General features: G+C 48.0%; 1 protein-coding gene across 1 annotated transcript; it reads left to right on the top strand.

Moving 5' to 3' along the window:
* The first annotated feature begins 2,304 nt into the window (after positions 1-2,304).
* On the top strand, positions 2,305-18,703 carry LOC118380429 (von Willebrand factor A domain-containing protein 7-like). Its single transcript, XM_052510108.1, has 16 exons — positions 2,305-2,448; positions 3,482-3,795; positions 4,002-4,154; positions 4,625-4,765; positions 4,916-5,009; positions 7,375-7,503; positions 7,976-8,132; positions 8,369-8,538; positions 9,656-9,768; positions 10,006-10,122; positions 10,447-10,600; positions 10,704-10,780; positions 17,439-17,571; positions 17,662-17,813; positions 17,995-18,087; positions 18,430-18,703. Exons 2-14 carry the CDS (start codon positions 3,607-3,609, stop codon positions 17,787-17,789), a joined length of 1,755 nt encoding a protein of 584 aa, XP_052366068.1. The 5' UTR covers positions 2,305-2,448; positions 3,482-3,606; the 3' UTR covers positions 17,790-17,813; positions 17,995-18,087; positions 18,430-18,703.
* The last annotated feature ends 766 nt before the right edge of the window (positions 18,704-19,469 follow it).

The following is a 19,469-nucleotide window of genomic DNA, read 5'->3' as shown; positions in this document are numbered from 1 at the left end:
AAGTAACCTGACAGGGTAATTGGATGAAGAAGTAACCTGACAGGGTAATTGGATGAAGAAGTAACCTGACAGGGTAATTGGATGAAGAAGTAACCTGACAGGGTAATTGGATGAAGAAGTAACCTGACAGGGTAATTGGATGAAGAAGTAACCTGACAGGGTAATTGGATGAAGAAGTAACCTGACAGGGTAATTGGATGAAGAAGTAACCTGACAGGGTAATTGGATGAAGAAGTAACCTGACAGGGTAATTGGATGAAGAAGTAACCTGACAGGGTAATTGGATGAAGAAGTAACCTGACAGGGTAATTGGATGAAGAAGTAACCTGACAGGGTAATTGGATGAAGAAGTAACCTGACAGGGTAATTGGATGAAGAAGTAACCTGACAGGGTAATTGGATGAAGAAGTAACCTGACAGGGTAATTGGATGAAGAAGTAACCTGACAGGGTAATTGGATGAAGAAGTAACCTGACAGGGTAATTGGATGAAGAAGTAACCTGACAGGGTAATTGGATGAAGAAGTAACCTGACAGGGTAATTGGATGAAGAAGTAACCTGACAGGGTAATTGGATGAAGAAGTAACCTGACAGGGTAATTGGATGAAGAAGTAACCTGACAGGGTAATTGGATGAAGAAGTAACCTGACAGGGTAATTGGATGAAGAAGTAACCTGACAGGGTAATTGGATGAAGAAGTAACCTGACAGGGTAATTGGATGAAGAAGTAACCTGACAGGGTAATTGGATGAAGAAGTAACCTGACAGTGTAATTGGATGAAGAAGTAACCTGACAGGGTAATTGGATGAAGAAGTAACCTGACAGTGTAATTGGATGAAGAAGTAACCTGACAGGGTAATTGGATGAAGAAGTAACCTGACAGGGTAATTGGATGAAGAAGTAACCTGACAGGGTAATTGGATGAAGAAGTAACCTGACAGGGTAATTGGATGAAGAAGTAACCTGACAGGGTAATTGGATGAAGAAGTAACCTGACAGGGTAATTGTGTCAGAACAGTGGAAGGTCAGAAAAGGAGAATCTGTTGGTTCTCTCTTATACATCACTAAAGGTTGAATCCTAACTTCAGGTCCAATTTTCATTTAGTCTCCATATGACATCAATGCATTACTAAGTGAAAGTTTGACTTAAGTGGAAGTTAGGATTCACCCCTGCGTGTAATTGTGATGAAACAGTGGGACGCCAGAAAAGGATACTTTAGCTCACACACACACACACACACACACACACACACACACACACACACACACACACACACACACACACACACACACACACACACACACACACACACACACACACACACACACACACACACACACACACACACACTGAGGCATCTAAAACATAGGAGGCTTCTGAGGGGAAGACGGCTCATACTAATGGCATGGAAGCCATGTTTGATATCATTCTATTGACTCCGTTCCAGACATTATTATGAGCCGTCCTCCCCTCAGCAGCCTCCACTGATCTAACAGTACGTTCACAATATGCACATTCACTCATCAAACGTTATTGAACTAAGAAGAAACAGACAACAGCTGGCAGAGAAAAAAAGGCCTCTATGGGAATGAAAAGTGAACCATTTGTTATGAGATACATCACTTCACAGAATGTCCCCCAAACGCCACCCTATTCCTTAAATAGTGCACTACAGTTGACCAGGACTCATAGGGCTCATAGGACTCATAGGACTCATAGGGCTCATAGGGCTCATAGTCCTCATAGTGCTGATAGAACTCATAGGACTCATAGAGCTCATAGGACTCATAGAGCTCATAGGACTCATAGAGCTCATAGGACTCATAGAGCTCATAGGACTCAGAGCTCATAGGACTCATAGAGCTCATAGGACTCATAGAGCTCATAGGACTCATAGAGCTCATAGGACTCATAGAGCTCATAGGACTCATAGGGCTCATATATATGGAAAAGGGTGTCATTTGGTACACTGCCTTTATGTGTATTTGAGTCAGACCTCCTCAACACGGACAGTAAGGCCTCTCCCACTGTCCTCCCACTACTCACACACACACACACACACACACACACACACACACACACACACACACACACACACACACACACACACACACACACACACACACACACACACACACACACACACACACACACACACACACACACACACACACACAGTAAACACGTACTGTACACACACAGCCCTCCTCTTCCTGTGTATCTGGAGGAGTGTTCTGTTTGGGAATTCTTGTCACGGCCACCTGAACACTGAATGAGTGACTTTCCCTCGTCATTCCACCCAGGTGTATAAAGGAGCAGAATGAGCCCACACACAAACTGATAAGGACAAAGAATGTCAAACACACAGAGAATACTGTACACACACACTTGAAGTCTCATTCCACCACCACTCCCAACGTGGACATCGGGACTTCACGACTCACAGGTAAAACACACATTTTAATGTCATTTTAATCCATTTTACCTGTCAACATTTCAGTTGGAATTTTTGTAAGTCAACTTTGTGTATTTTAGACTTCATCTTTAGTTAATTTGGCACTGTTATGTAAAGTATTTGAATGGAAAATTGTATGTAAATTGGAGTTTTCTTAAAGTGCGTTCGTTAGATAACTATAAGTTATTTTAGTCATATGTACAATGTGATCTGATATATGGTCAGGACTTAAGTGAGAATATTTCTGTCTCCCCTCCCTTGTCTCTCTCATGCCTCCCCCTTCATTCCCTTGTCTCTCTCATGCCTCCCCCTTCATTCCCTTGTCTCTCTCATGCTTCCCTCTTCATTCCCTTGTCTCTCTCATGCCTCCCCTTCATTCCCTTGTCTCTCTCATGCCTCCCTCTTCATTCCCTTGTCTCTCTCATGCTTCCCTCTTCATTCTCTTGTCTCGCTCATGCCTCCCCCTTCATTCCCTTGTCTCTCTCATGCCTCCCCTTCATTCCCTTGTCTCTCTCATGCTTCCCTCTTCATTCCCTTGTCTCTCTCATGCTTCCCTCTTCATTCTCTTGTCTCTCTCATGCCTCCCCCTTCATTCCCTTTTCTCTCTCATGCCTCCCTCTTCATTCCCTTGTCTCTCTCATGCCTCCCCCTTCATTCCCTTGTCTCTCTCATGCCTCCCCCTTCATTCCCTTGTCTCTCTCATGCCTCCCCCTTCATTCCCTTGTCTCTCTCATGCCTCCCCCTTCATTCCCTTGTCTCTCTCATGCCTCCCCTTCATTCCCTTGTCTCTCTCATGCTTCCCTCTTCATTCCCTTGTCTCTCTCATGCTTCCCTCTTCATTCCCTTGTCTCTCTCATGCCTCCCCCTTCATTCCCTTGTCTCTCTCATGCTTCCCTCTTCATTCCCTTGTCTCTCTCATGCTTCCCTCTTCATTCCCAATCTCCACACAGGCGTTCCCACTGCAGCTCATTAACCCTGAGTAACCTCTCCTTGATTTGCTCTCTGTCCTTATGTGCCTCTGTAGGTTGCAACAGGTTCACAGAACCAGGAAGATACTTGATATTGGACTCTGATCATATCTCACACATAGAGAGAGTTATTAGAGACCTGCACCAATCTCCTTGGACCATCAAAACTTTATGCACTGCCATGCAGACCTCCCTCCTCTTGATGGCGCTGTACCTGTCCATTCCAGGGGGCACCCAGGCCTTCAAACCCCTCATCTCAGGAGGGGGCTCGGTCACACACCGTGACATCACACAGAGGGCCGTATTACGCAAAACCGCAGAGGTCTGCCGCGCCCTGGCTGCCGCCCAGGGGCGGGACTTCAGCCTGCCAGTGAGTTGACTATTGGATGTTGTGACAGATCGGAATGAGCTACTGGAAATGAACTAATGTTTTTGTAATTAGTTCTATAATAAAGCAATGAATGTGCTAATAAGACATTGTTTTCACCAGACTGAAAGGAAGTCTCTTACTTGTGTGTTTCCCCTACAAACCAATTAATAACCTGTCTGTCTCTCTCTCTCCCTTTCTCTCCAAAGATTGATGACAGTCTCTCCATCATAAAACTACAGAAGGCCTGCTCTGCAGACTCCTCCTCTTCCTCCCTCGTCTCCACCATCCTCTTCCAGAGCGCCATTGTCAAGATGTACCTTAGCAATGCCCTGGTGGACATGGCGTTTGCTCTGAGCAAAGTGAGGATGACAAGATGATGAGGAGAATGATGGTGATGATGATAATGGTGACGATCATGACAATGATTATGATAATGGTGATAATGGTGATTATGATGATGATTCTGATGATAATGGTGATGATGAATGTGGTGATGATTATGGTAATGGTGATGAGGATGTTAATGATGATCAATATGATGATAATGATGGCAATTATTATTTGGAGTATGATAATGTCGATAATGACAATGATGATGATAATGGTGACAATTGTGATAACTATGATGATAATGGTGATGAAAATTGTGATGATTATAATGCTGATGTTGATCATGATGATGATGATAATGGGGATGATGGTGATAAGGGTGGTGATAATGGATATGAGGATGATGAGGTTGATGATTGTGATGTTAATGGTGACACGATGATGATGGTGATGATGATGATGGTGACATGATGGTGGTGATGATGATGATGTGAGCCAGGCGCACCACTTCGACGGTGAGACCTTCCAGGGGGGGCGGGCCCTGATCACGGCGGGGGTGTCGGAGGTCAAGGCCAGCGTCAAACGAGGGAGCTTCCTATTGGCCAGGCTGGCGCTGGGACGAGTCTGTCACACACTACAGGTGAGCTGTCTGTCACACTACAGATGAGGTAACACACAAACAAGCACGCATGCACACGCACAAACACACACACACACATACTACAGGTGAGAGAGGGAGATGATGAAGACTGTGCTGATACTGTGGAGTTGATTGTGACTGTCTCTCCAGGATTTCTACAGCCACAGTAACTGGGTTGAGATGGGGAACAGACAGCCGTACAGCACTCTGATCAGACCTGACCTGCAACTGGTGAACCTGGCAGGTATTGTGTGTGGAACTCTCTGTAGTTTATTTAAACCATCCCCAGATATACCAGCCTATATCAGCACAATACAGGCAACTACATGCAAAACAGACACGTAGCTTAAACGCCTACATTATAAAGGCATTTGTTCATAAAATAAAGAAACCCCTCCTCACGGATTGATAAAGAAGTATTTGGCTGTGTGCCAATGTCAACACCAAACCACTCCCTCTTTGTATCAGTCGACCAACCAGCCTGGAGATAATAGACTTGTCATCGCTTCTACACACTTCACACCGCTCTATTCATCGTCACTTTAACTCTACCTACACGTACATATTACCTCAATTACCTCGACTATCCGGTGTCTCCGCACATTCACTCTGTACCGGTACTCACAGTATATAGGTACTCACAGTATATAGGTACTCACAGTATATAGGTACTCGCAGTATATAGGTACTCGCAGTATATAGGTACTCACAGTATATAGGTGCTCACAGTATATAGGTACTCACAGTATATAGGTACTCGCAGTATATAGGTACTCACAGTATATAGGTACTCACAGTATATAGGTACTCACAGTATATAGGTACTCACAGTATATAGGTACTCACAGTATATAGGTACTCACAGTATATAGGTACTCGCAGTATATAGGTACTCACAGTATATAGGTACTCACAGTATATAGGTACTCGCAGTATATAGGTACTCACAGTATATAGGTACTCACTGTATATAGGTACTCACTGTATATAGCCTCTCTAATGTTATTTTACTGCTGCTCTTTAATTATTTGTTACTTAACACTTTTTAAAAACTGCACTGTTGTTAATTAAGGGCTTGTAGGTAAGCATTCCACTTTTGTATTCGACACGTGACAAATACAATTTGATGACTCCACATACCGTACTCTAACTCTGCAGTGGATTTTCTCTTCCTCTCTCTCTCTCTCTCTCTCTCTCTCTCTCTCTCTCTGTGTCATTTTTGAGTGAACGCTACAACTGCTATTACCACACACCGTCACCCCCTCCAATACACACACGCCTGTTATAACTCCCTCTCCTCCCTCTTCAGGCCCCAGTACTCCCGTTATAACTCCCTCTCCTCCCTCTTCAGGCCCCAGTACTCCTGTTATAACTCCCTCTCCTCCCTCTTCAGGCCCCAGTACTCCTGTTATAACCCCCTCCCCTCCCTCTTCAGGCCCCAGTACTCCTGTTATAACCCCTTCTCCTCCCTCTTCAGGCCCCAGTACTCCTGTTATAACCCCCTCTCCTCCCTCTTCAGGCCCCAGTACTCCTGTTATAACTCCCTCTCCTCCCTCTTCAGGCCCCAGTACTCCTGTTATAACTCCCTCTCCTCCCTCTTCAGGCCCCAGTACTCCTGTTATAACCCCCTCTCCTCCCTCTTCAGGCCCCAGTACTCCTGTTATAACCCCTCTCCTCCCTCTTCAGGCCCCAGTACTCCTGTTATAACCCCCTCTCCTCCCTCTTCAGGCCCCAGTACTCCTGTTATAACCCCCTCTCCTCCCTCTTCAGGCCCCAGTACTCCTGTTATAACCCCCTCTCCTCCCTCTTCAGGCCCCAGTACTCCTGTTATAACCCCCTCTCCTCCCTCTTCAGGCCCCAGTACTCCTGTTATAACCCCCTCTCCTCCCTCTTCAGGCCCCAGTACTCCTGTTATAACTCCCTATCCTCCCTCTTCAGGCCCCAGTACTCCTGTTATAACTCCCTCTCCTCCCTCTTCAGGCCCCAGTACTCCTGTTATAACTCCCTCTCCTCCCTCTTCAGGCCCCAGTACTCCTGTTATAACTCCCTCTCCTCCCTCTTCAGGCCCCAGTACTCCTGTTATAACTCCCTCTCCTCCCTCTTCAGGCCCCAGTACTCCTGTTATAACTCCCTCTCCTCCCTCTTCAGGCCCCAGTACTCCTGTTATAACCCCCTCTCCTCCCTCTTCAGGCCCCAGTACTCCTGTTATAACCCCCTCTCCTCCCTCTTCAGGCCCCAGTACTCCTGTTATAACCCCCTCTCCTCCCTCTTCAGGCCCCAGTACTCCTGTTATAACCCCCTCTCCTCCCTCTTCAGGCCCCAGTACTCCTGTTATAACCCCTCTCCTCCCTCTTCAGGCCCCAGTACTCCTGTTATAACCCCCTCTCCTCCCTCTTCAGGCCCCAGTACTCCTGTTATAACCCCCTCTCCTCCCTCTTCAGGCCCCAGTACTCCTGTTATAACCCCCTCTCCTCCCTCTTCAGGCCCCAGTACTCCTGTTATAACTCCCTATCCTCCCTCTTCAGGCCCCAGTACTCCTGTTATAACTCCCTCTCCTCCCTTTTCAGGCCCCAGTAGTCCTGTTATAACCCCCTCTCGTCCCTCTTCAGGCCCCAGTACTCCGACCTGTAGGAGCTGTATGGGAGGTAACTGTACTGATAACATCCTACCAGAGGTCTCACAGCTGGGCCTGCTCACCTCTGGATACTTCAACCTATTCTCCTCCAACAAACCTGCAGGTACATGCGCACACACACACACACACACACACACACACACACACACACACACACACACACACACACACACACACACACACACACACACACACACACACACACACACACACACACACACACACACACACACACACACACACACACACACTTTTTCTTCCTCTTCTTGATAGACAGCAGCTAATGGGGATCCTAATAAATACAACCAAAAAAACATGATATTATGTAACCTTTATTTAACTAGGTGAATGTTTATTTACAATGACGGGCTACCCCTGCCAAACCCGGACGACGTTGGGACAATTGTGCACCACCGTATGGGGACTCCCAATCACGGCCGGATTATGATACAGCCTGGAATCAAACCAAGGACTGTAGTGATGCCGCTTGCACTGTGATGCAGCGCCTTAGACTGCTGCGCCACTCGGGAGCATTGATGCAAACTAATTTACACATTCATCTCCCCCTCTCCTAGGTAAGTGTAGCCACGGCGGGTCGTTTGACCGGACCAGCGGTGACGTGGGGTCCAGTCACGGTCAACTCCACCACACTGCAGCCGACGTGGCCGTCAACGCTACCATGGAACTGTTGGAGGACATCAGAGGAGCTGCCGGGGACAAAGACTTCCTACGGTGAGTGAGAGAGAGAGGCTGAAGTAGGTGGGCAATGTTGAGGCAAGAGGGGATTATTTGTGATGTTTTGTGTTAAATTGGAGGATTGTATCACTACTATGGGCAAGGATTGGACTACTATATGATGAGGGGGATGTCATGGTAAACTGTTGTGAGGAGCTAGGATAACAAAGGGTGTTTTTGGTTCATAATTCCTACTCCATAATCTCCCTTGCTCTCTCTCCTCTTCTCTCCAGGTTAATGGGCATCACCCAGTCATCAGTGTTGTGTTTTGTCATCGACACCACAGGCAGTATGAGTGATGACATCACTGAGGCTAAGAGAGTGTCCTTCTCCATCATCGACAGTAAGAGAGGAACCCAGCAGGAACCTTCATCATACATCCTGGTCCCCTTCAACGACCCAGGTGGGTGTTAGCCTGGTCCCAGATCAGCAGGAACATACATCCTGGTCCCCTTCAACGACCCAGGTGGGTGTTAGCCGGGTCCCAGATCAGCAGGAACATACATTCTGGGCCCCTTCAACGACCCAGTTGGGTGTTAGCCTGGTCCCAGATCAGCAGGACCATACATCCTGGTCCCCTTCAACGACCCAGGTGGGTGTTAGCCTGGTCCCAGATCAGCAGGAACATACATTCTGGTCCCCTTCAATGACCCAGGTGGGTGTTAGCCTGGTCCCAGATCAGCAGGAACATACATCCTGGTCCCCTTCAACGACCCAGGTGGGTGTTAGCCTGGTCCCAGATCAGCAGGAACATACATTCTGGTCCCCTTCAACGACCCAGTTGGGCGTTAGCCTGGTCCCAGATCAGCAGGAACATACATTCTGGTCCCCTTCAACGACCCAGGTGGGTGTTAGCCTGTTCCCAGATCAGCAGGAACATACATCCTGGTCCCCTTCACAGACGAAGGTGGGTGTTAGCCTGGTCCCAGATCAGCAGGAACATACATTCTGGGCCCCTTCACAGACCCAGGTGGGTGTTAGCCTGGTCCCAGATCAGCAGGAACATATATTCTGGGCCCCTTCACAGACCCAGGTAGGTGTTAGCCTGGTCCCAGATCATTAGGAACATACGTTCTGGTCCCCTTCAACGACCCAGGTGGGTGTTAGCCTGGTCCCAGATCAGCAGGAACATACATCCTGGTCCCCTTCACAGACCCAGGTGGGTGTTAGCCTGGTCCCAGATCAGCAGGAACATACATCCTGGTCCCCTTCACAGACCCAGGTGGGTGTTAGCCTGGTCCCAGATCAGCAGGAACATACATCCTGGTCCCCTTCACAGACCCAGGTGGGTGTTAGCCTGGTCCCAGATCTGTTGTCCAATTCCAACATCATCGTCACGTCACAAGTGCCTCTCTGAAATTGGGAGCAGAATAACTGTTTTAACCCAAATTTAATCTCTTTTACACACTTCACACCACTCTATACAAGTGGCATAACATTACATTTTCACGTCAGACCAAATCTTACACAATTTGTCATTTGTGGTGTGTGTGTGTGTGTGTGTGTGTGTGTGTTTGCAGGATTTGGACCTCTGATCACCACAACAAATGCAGACATTTTCAAACAGAGAATCAACGCACTGACAGCATCAGGAGGAGGAGATATACCAGAGCTGTGCCTGTCAGGACTACAGGTGTGTGTGTGTGTGTGTGTGTATTTATATATATACAGGCAATGTCATGAGCAAAGGTTTCATTGCCAATATGAAGGCTGTATTTGAACGTCTGCATTTGAAATGTGGTTGCCTGTTTTTGCAACTCTGCCAGAGCTGGTTAGCTAGCTAGTGGACTGAACATCTTATTTCCCATAGAGATCCTGTACTTGATCCCAGTGTGGTCTGACTCTTTGCTGAATGTGTTGTAATTCCCAGCTGGCCCTCACGGCGGCGCCACCCTCCTCTGAGATCTTTGTGTTCACTGATGCTCCTGCTAAAGACACTGCACTGAAGAGCACTGTCACTGCCCTCATAGAGAGCACCAAGTCTGTGGTTAGTAGCTTTCACTACTGTTTATCTTTCTGTCTCTTTCTCTGTGCTTCTCTTCATCACTGTCTCTGTCTCTCCCCCTTTTGAAGACAGTTTCCTGTTCGTTGGCTCACAAGTTGTCGGACTGAGATTTGATAAAATGTGATGTAAATGCTAACCATTATGATTCATCTCAACATATCTTATTTCTTTACTGCCATGCTTTCCTAACTTCCACTTTCCTTTCATCCTTTATTCTGTCATCAACCTCTAACTCTCTTCTCCTCTCTCTAACTCTCTTCTCCTCTCTCTACCTCTCCTCTGCTCCCTCTCCTCTCCTCTCCTCAGGTGACCTTCATGTTGACTGACAACCTCCGATCCAGTCGACGTCGTCGTTCCATGGGCGGGGCTTCAGCCGTATGGCCCAGTAAGGGTGGAGCCTCCAACCGGATGGCCCAATCAGACGCTCAGCTCTACCGTGACCTTGCCCAGGCCTCTGGAGGTCAACCAATCATTCAATTGATTTAATTCACAAAGCAGTTGTCCCAAAGTGTTTTACAGCTTCTTATAGAGTTCTCAGAACATACTGTGCTCCCTTCCTCTAGGTCAGGCCATTGAGGTCACCAAGGAGGATCTGCACCGGGCCACCAGCGTCATCGAGGACGCCTCCGCTGCAGCACAGGTATGATAATATATTGACCTACAGGTTATAGACCAATGTCCGCCAGCTCAGTGTTCAGTCAGTCACTCTCACTCACTGGACAAGATACAACTGTACACATAACAATGACCTCAACTGTGTTTATAACATCTAATGTATTGTCTATTAACCCCTCCTCCTCCTCCTCCTCCTCCTCCTCCTCCAGGTTACTGTGTTGTTAACATATCTAATGTATTGTCTGTTAACTCCTCCTCCAAGTTACTGTGTTGTTAACATATCTAATGTATTGTCTGTTATCTACTCCTCCTCCTCCTCCTCCTCCTCCTCCTCCTCCTCCTCCAGGTTACTGTGTTGTTAACATATCTAATGTATTGTCTGTTAACCCCTCCTCCTCCTCATCCTCCTCCTCCAGGTTAATGTGTTGTTAACATATCTAATGTATTGTCTACTCCTCCTCCTCCGCCTCCTCCTCCTCCTCCAGGTTACTGTGTTGTTAACATATCTAATGTATTGTCTACTCCTCCTTCTCCTCCTCCTCCTCCTCCAGGTTACTGTGTTGTTAACATATCTAATGTATTGTCTGTTAACCCCTCCTCCTCCTCCTCCTCCTCCTCCTCCTCCTCCTCCTCCTCCTCCTCCTCCTCCTCCTCCAGGTTACTGTGTTGTTAACATATCTAATGTATTGTCTGTTAACCCCTCCTCCTCCTCCTCCTCCTCCTCCCTCCTCCTCCTCCTCCTCCTTCCTCCCTCCTCCTCCTCCTCCAGGTTACTGTGTTGTTAACATATCTAATGTATTGTCTGTTAACCCTCCTCCTCCTCCTCCTCCTCATCCTCCTCCTCCAGGTTACTGTGTTGTTAACATATCTAATGTATTGTCTATTAACTCCTCCTTCTCCTCCTCCTCCTCCTCCTCCTCCTCCTCCTCCTCCTCCTCCTCCTCCTCCTCCTCCTCCTCCTCCTCCAGGTTACTGTGTTGTTAACATATCTAATGTATTGAACTTCCGGGTTGGAGCAAGCGGTCGCATCCGCACTCGGTCCGCAGGTAGTATTACATTTCATTACATTTCATTATAGTACAACGGTTTGATTTGTCTAATCTTAGCAATTTCTTCTTAGCTAGCTACATAGCCGTCTTTGTATCATAGATATCATAGATAATTGTATCATAGATAATTGCGTAATTATCGTATTTCGTCGTCCTAACGCAGTCTACACTGCTATCTGCCCTGCAGCTAGCCAGCTAGCTAACGTCCACCGTCTACCGATTAGCAGCACAACTATTACACTCAACCGAACGACTTGATTAGTGTAGTGTTAGCTAGCTACATAGTTGTCTTTGCTGTCTTCGTATCCAAGATAATTGTGTAGTCTAGAGTGTGTAGTTTTAGAGTGATTATCTTAATTTACCGAGGTTAGCTAGCCAGCTATTTGTCGTCCTTAACGTAGGAGACACTGCTAGCTAGCCAACAGCTAGCCAACGTCCACCGAACAGAACTTCCGCACTCAACAACCCGGTCGCATTTCGCTTCGCTCCACAGGTAGTATCACATTTTTCATTTCATTTCATTACAGTACAACGGCTTGATTTGTTTGATCGTAGCTAGCTACATAGCTAGCTACATAGCCGTCTTTGTATCAAAGATAATTGTGTAGTCTAGAGTGATTTCCTAGGTTAGCTAGCCAGCTATTGTCGTTCTTTTAACGCAACGTAACGTAATCAACACTGCTAGCTAGCCAGCTAGCCCCAAATAGCAGCACAGTAGAAACTATTACACTCAACGGAACGACTTGATTAGTGTAGTGTCAACAACGCAGCCACTGCCAGCTAGCCTACATAGTCAACAACGCAGCCTCTGCCAGCTAGCCTACTTCAGCAGTATTGTATCATTTTAATCATTTTAGTCAATAAGATTCTTGCTACGTAAGCTTAACTTTCTGAACTCTCGAGACGTGTAGTCCACTTGTCATTCAATCTCCTTTGCATTAGCGTAGCCTCTTGTGTAGCCTGTCAACTATGTGTCTGTCTATCCCTGTTCTCTCCTCTCTGCACAGACCATACAAACGCTCCACACCGCGTGGCCGCGGCCACCCTAATCTGGTGGTCCCAGCGCGCACGACCCATGTGGAGTTCCAGGTCTCCGGTAGCCTCTGGAACTGCCGATCTGCGGCCAACAAGGCAGAGTTCATCTCAGCCTATGCCTCCCTCCAGTCCCTCGACTTCTTGGCACTGACGGAAACATGGATCACCACAGACAACACTGCTACTCCTACTGCTCTCTCTTCGTCTGCCCACGTGTTCTCGCACACCCCGAGAGCTTCTGGTCAGCGGGGTGGTGGCACCGGGATCCTCATCTCTCCCAAGTGGTCATTCTCTCTTTCTCCCCTTACCCATCTGTCTATCGCCTCCTTTGAATTCCATGCTGTCACAGTTACCAGCCCTTTCAAGCTTAACATCCTTATCATTTATCGCCCTCCAGGTTCCCTCGGAGAGTTCATCAATGAGCTTGATGCCTTGATAAGCTCCTTTCCTGAGGACGGCTCACCTCTCACAGTTCTGGGCGACTTTAACCTCCCCACGTCTACCTTTGACTCATTCCTCTCTGCGTCCTTCTTTCCACTCCTCTCCTCTTTTGACCTCACCCTCTCACCTACCCCCCTACTCACAAGGCAGGAAATACGCTCAACCTCATCTTTACTATATGCTGTTCTTCCACTAACCTCATTGCAACTCCCCTCCAAGTCTCCGACCACTACCTTGTATCCTTTTCCCTCTCGCTCTCATCCAACACTTCCCACACTGCCCCTACTCGGATGGTATCGCGCCGTCCCAACCTTCGCTCTCTCTACCCCGCTACTCTCTCCTCTTCCATCCTATCATCTCTTCCCTCTGCTCAAACCTTCTCCAACCTATCTCCTGATTCTGCCTCCTCAACCCTCCTCTCCTCCCTTTCTGCATCCTTTGACTCTCTATGTCCCCTATCCTCCAGGCCGGCTCGGTCCTCCCCTCCCGCTCCGTGGCTCGACGACTCATTGCGAGCTCACAGAACAGGGCTCCGGGCAGCCGAGCGGAAATGGAGGAAAACTCGCCTCCCTGCGGACCTGGCATCCTTTCACTCCCTCCTCTCTACATTTTCCTCTTCTCTCTCTGCTGCTAAAGCCACTTTCTACCACTCTAAATTCCAAGCATCTGCCTCTAACCCTAGGAAGCTCTTTGCCACCTTCTCCTCCCTCCTGAATCCTCCTCCCCCTCCCCCCCCTCCTCCCTCTCTGCAGATGACTTCGTCAACCATTTTGAAAAGAAGGTCGACGACATCCGATCCTCGTTTGCTAAGTCAAACGACACCGCTGGTTCTACTCACACTGCCCTACCCTGTGCTCTGACCTCTTTCTGCCCTCTCTCTCCAGATGAAATCTTGCGTCTTGTGACGGCCGGCCGCCCAACAACCTGCCCGCTTGACCCTATCCCCTCCTCTCTTCTCCAGACCATTTCCGGAGACCTTCTCCCTTACCTCACCTCGCTCATCAACTCATCCCTGACCGCTGGCTACGTCCCTTCCGTCTTCAAGAGAGCGAGAGTTGCACCCCTTCTGAAAAAACCTACACTCGATCCCTCCGATGTCAACAACTACAGACCAGTATCCCTTCTTTCTTTTCTCTCCAAAACTCTTGAACGTGCCGTCCTTGGCCAGCTCTCCCGCTATCTCTCTCAGAATGACCTTCTTGATCCAAATCAGTCAGGTTTCAAGACTAGTCATTCAACTGAGACTGCTCTTCTCTGTATCACGGAGGCGCTCCGCACTGCTAAAGCTAACTCTCTCTCCTCTGCTCTCATCCTTCTAGACCTATCGGCTGCCTTCGATACTGTGAACCATCAGATCCTCCTCTCCACCCTCTCCGAGTTGGGCATCTCTGGCGCGGCCCACGCTTGGATTGCGTCCTACCTGACAGGTCGCTCCTACCAGGTGGCGTGGCGAGAATCTGTCTCCTCACCACGCGCTCTCACCACTGGCGTCCCCCAGGGCTCTGTTCTAGGCCCTCTCCTATTCTCGCTATACACCAAGTCACTTGGCTCTGTCATAACCTCACATGGTCTCTCCTATCATTGCTATGCAGACGACACACAATTAATCTTCTCCTTTCCCCTTCTGATGACCAGGTGGCGAATCGCATCTCTGCATGTCTGGCAGACATATCAGTGTGGATGACGGATCACCACCTCAAGCTGAACCTCGGCAAGACGGAGCTGCTCTTCCTCCCGGGAAGGACTGCCCGTTCCATGATCTCGCCATCACGGTTGACAACTCCATTGTGTCCTCCTCCCAGAGCGCTAAGAACCTTGGCGTGATCCTGGACAACACCCTGTCGTTCTCAACTAACATCAAGGCGGTGGCCCGTTCCTGTAGGTTCATGTTCTACAACGTCCGCAGAGTACGACCCTGCCTCACACAGGAAGCGGCGCAGGTCCTAATCCAGGCACTTGTCATCTCCCGTCTGGATTACTGCAACTCGCTGTTGGCTGGGCTCCCTGCCTGTGCCATTAAACCCCTACAACTCATCCAGAACGCCGCAGCCCGTCTGGTGTTCAACCTTCCCAAGTTCTCTCACGTCACCCCGCTCCTCCGCTCTCTCCACTGGCTTCCAGTTGAAGCTCGCATCCGCTACAAGACCATGGTGCTTGCCTACGGAGCTGTGAGGGGAACGGCACCTCAGTACCTCCAGGCTCTGATCAGGCCCTACACCCAAACAAGGGCACTGCGTTCATCCACCTCTGGCCTGCTCGCCTCCCTACCACTGAGGAAGTACAGTTCCCGCTCAGCCCAGTCAAAACTGTTCGCTGCTCTGGCCCCCAATGGTGGAACAAACACCCTCACGACGCCAGGACAGCGGAGTCAATCACCACCTTCCGGAGACACCTGAAACCCCACCTCTTTAAGGAATACCTAGGATAGGATAAAGTAATCCCTCTCACCCCCCTTAAAAGATTTAGATGCACTACTGTTCCACTGGATGTCATAAGGTGAATGCACCAATTTGTAAGTCGCTCTGGATAAGAGCGTCTGCTAAATGACTTAAATGTAATGTAAATGTATTGTCTGTTAACCCTCCTCCTCCTCATCCTCCTCCTCCAGGTTACTGTGTTGTTAACATATCTAATGTATTGTCTATTAACTCCTCCTTCTCCTCCTCCTCCTCCTCCAGGTTACTGTGTTGTTAACATATCTAATGTATTGTCTATTAACTCCTCCTCCTCCTCCTCCAAGTTACTGTGTTGTTAACATATCTAATGTATTGTCTGTTAACTCCTCCTCCTCCTCCTCCTCCTCCTCCTCCTCCTCCTCCAGGTTACTGTGTTGTTAACATATCTAATGTATTGTCTATTAACTCCTCCTCCTCCTCCAAGTTACTGTGTTGTTAACATATCTAATATATTGTCTATTAACTCCTCCTCCTCCTCCTCCTCCTCCTCCTCCTCCTCCTCCTCCTCCAGGTTACTGTGTTGTTAACATATCTAATATATTGTCTATTAACTCCTCCTCCTCCTCCTCCTCCAAGTTACTGTGTTGTTAACATATCTAATGTATTGTCTGTTAACTCCTCCTCCTCCTCCTCCAGGTTACTGTGTTGTTAACATATCTAATGTATTGTCTATTAACTCCTCCTCCTCCTCCTCCTCCTCCTCCAGGTTACTGTGTTGTTAACATATCTAATGTATTGTCTATTAACTCCTCCTCCTCCTCCTCCTCCTCCTCCTCCTCCAGGTTACTGTGTTGTTAACATATCTAATGTATTGTCTATTAACTCCTCCTCCTCCTCCTCCTCCAAGTTACTGTGTTGTTAACATATCTAATATATTGTCTATTAGAGACTGAAAAACAGCTTCTATCTCAAGGCCATCAGACTGTTAAACAGCCACCACTAACATTGAGTGGCTGCTGCCAACACACTGTCATTGACACTGACCCAACTCCAGCCACTTTAATAATGGGAATTGATGGGAAATTATGTAAATATATCACTAGCCACTTTAAACAATGCTACCTTATATAATGTTACTTACCCTACATTATTCATCTCATATGCATATGTATATACTGTACTCTAGATCATCGACTGCATTCTTATGTCACTAGCCACTTTAACTATGCCACTTTGTTTACTTTGTCTACATACTCATCTCATATGTATATACTGTACTCGATACCATCTACTGTATGCTGCTCTGTACCATCACTCATTCATATATCCTTATGTACATATTCCTTATCCCCTTACACTGTGTATAAGACAGTAGTTTTGGAATTGTTAGTTAGATTACTTGTTGGTTATCACTGCATTGTCGGAACTAGAAGCACAAGCATTTCGCTACACTCGCATTAACATCTGCTAACCATGTGTAAGTGACAAATAAAATTTGATTTGATTTGAATTTGATTTGATTTATTAACTCCTCCTCCTCCTCCTCCAAGTTACTGTGTTGTTAACATATCTAATGTATTGTCTGTTAACTCCTCCTTCTCCTCCTCCTCCTCCTCCTCCAGGTTACTGTGTTGTTAACATATCTAATGTATTGTCTGTTAACTCCTCCTCCTCCTCCTCCTCCTCCTCCTCCAGGTTACTGTGCTGTTAACATATCTAATGTATTGTCTATTAACTCCTCCTCCTCCTCCTCCTCCTGCAGGTGACTGTTCTACAGGAGGTAAGGAGCCCAGGAAAGGCAGAGAATTTCTCCTTTACAGTAGACGAGTCTATGAGAAACCTGAATGCTTACATCACAGGAGGATCCCTCTCCTTCACTCTCACCAGCCCTTCAGGTGTGTGTGTGACAGCCAGTTGTGAGTTATTGTACACGTCACCTGTCCAGGTAAAGGTTTGATAACCAGATGTCCCTCTCCTCCCTCTAGGTGTGTCTCAGAGTAACAGTGAGGCCAGCGGTCCTCTGGGGACCATCCAGACTGTAGGGAACCTACACCGCGTCTCTCTGACCACACACACAACACAGGATTATGGGAAATCAGTCTTAACTCCCTAGAGTCTTACTCACTGAAGGTCATAGGTCAGTACAGTGGCGAGCCCTGATCCCTGGTCAACAGTAGTGATTGTATGGAATAGGGTTCCGTTTCAGACATAGTCCATTGTCTGGACTTCCCCTCCTCATCACAACATTTAGATATCTATCTTTCTTCTCTATGTAAGAATTGTTTAAATAATCATTATCTAATGTGCGTGTGTTTCAGGTCAGAGTTCTGTTAATTTCGGCTACCATTTCGTGGAGGCTTTCGGCGGTGCTCATGGAGACTTTGGCCTCAAAGAGGGCCGTCCTCTCACAGGTAACAATAAATAACAGATGAAACCATCTTCAGTACCGGCTTTTTCATCTTCATCTTCCATAGCATCACAGCAGAGTAGTTTAGTCAAAGCATCACAGCAGAGTAGTTTAGTCAAAGCATCACAGCAGAGTAGTTTCAAATAATGTAAAAGAAAATAATAACTTCCTCTTCCTCTCTACTTCACCTTACCTCTGTTTCTACCTCGTTTTCTCCCTCGCTCCGTTACCCTCTCTCTCATTCTTACTCTCTCTTTTCCTCTGTTCACTTCACTCTCCTCCCTTCTCTCCTCTTCCTCCATGTCTCCCTTCACCAACCCGGTCTCTCCTACTACCCCCCTCCCAGGCGATAACATAACCCTGCTGGTGTCTGTGACGGGGGTGACTCTGTCACTGTGACGGCGGTGGCCCTGGTCGAGGCCTTGGGGTCAGGGTCAGAAGTCAACGGAACCCTGCAATCTCTAGGCGGCGGGGACTTCCTGGTTACCGTGGCCAGAGTCCCACAGGGGGAGTTTGTGGTGCGTCTGAGGGGAGAGAGCAATAGCGCCACCACCAAATCATCACCTAGCCTCTTCCAGAGACAGGCCTCCACTCAGATAAAGACTTCCAGCATCTCTGTTATGGTCAGTCTTGTAGAACTCTGAAATGGCACCCTTTTCCGTTGGACCTGGGCCGCTAGGGTTCTGATGAAAAGCAGTGCACTACAAGGAATAGGATGGTATTTTGAACACTGTCTTATTGTTAAAAAGTGAAGTTCTTCTCTCCCCAGGCCCAGGCTGACAGTACTCTAGAACCCGGTTCTACCATCTCTGTCCCCTTCACTGTGGCAATGGCCAACGGAACAGGAGGAGCTTTTACCGTCCGAGCCACGAACGACCGCGGCTTCACTTCCTCCTTCCCCACCAGTGTCTCCATTGTGACCGGAGAGGGAGCGGCCAACGGTACGGTGACTCTCACGGCGCCCGCCAGCACCCCATCGGGAACAGACGTCACCCTGACCATCGAGGCAGAGTCCGCTGGAGCAGCAGACTTGAACTACGTCATCCTGCGTCTCTCTGTTGTCAGCAAGGTAAGGGTCATGTTCCAAAACTCTAAAATGGGTCTGGCCTCCTTTCCTCATATCCTCTCTCCCTCATGGCCCTGATAAGAATGCTAACAGCGCTACAGGTCAGAGATGGTTCTACCACCACCACTACTTCAGTTGTCTGACTAAGATCTCTATCGCTCCCTCTCTGTCTCCCCCCTCCTCCAGATGACAGATTTCACTCCTCCCCAGTGTGGGGTGGTCAGCGTCTCGTCCAACTGCCCGGCTGACTGCGGTGCCTCTTACTGGCAGCTCTCTGCCAACCTGACCGACGGTGCCAACGGGACTGGCATCGACCGAGT

The sequence above is a fragment of the Oncorhynchus keta genome, unplaced genomic scaffold, assembly GCF_023373465.1.
Source record: "Oncorhynchus keta strain PuntledgeMale-10-30-2019 unplaced genomic scaffold, Oket_V2 Un_contig_5352_pilon_pilon, whole genome shotgun sequence".
Lineage (NCBI taxonomy): Eukaryota > Metazoa > Chordata > Actinopteri > Salmoniformes > Salmonidae > Oncorhynchus > Oncorhynchus keta.
Note: the sequence above shows the minus strand (reverse complement) of the source record. Positions and strands in the feature narration are given on the sequence as shown.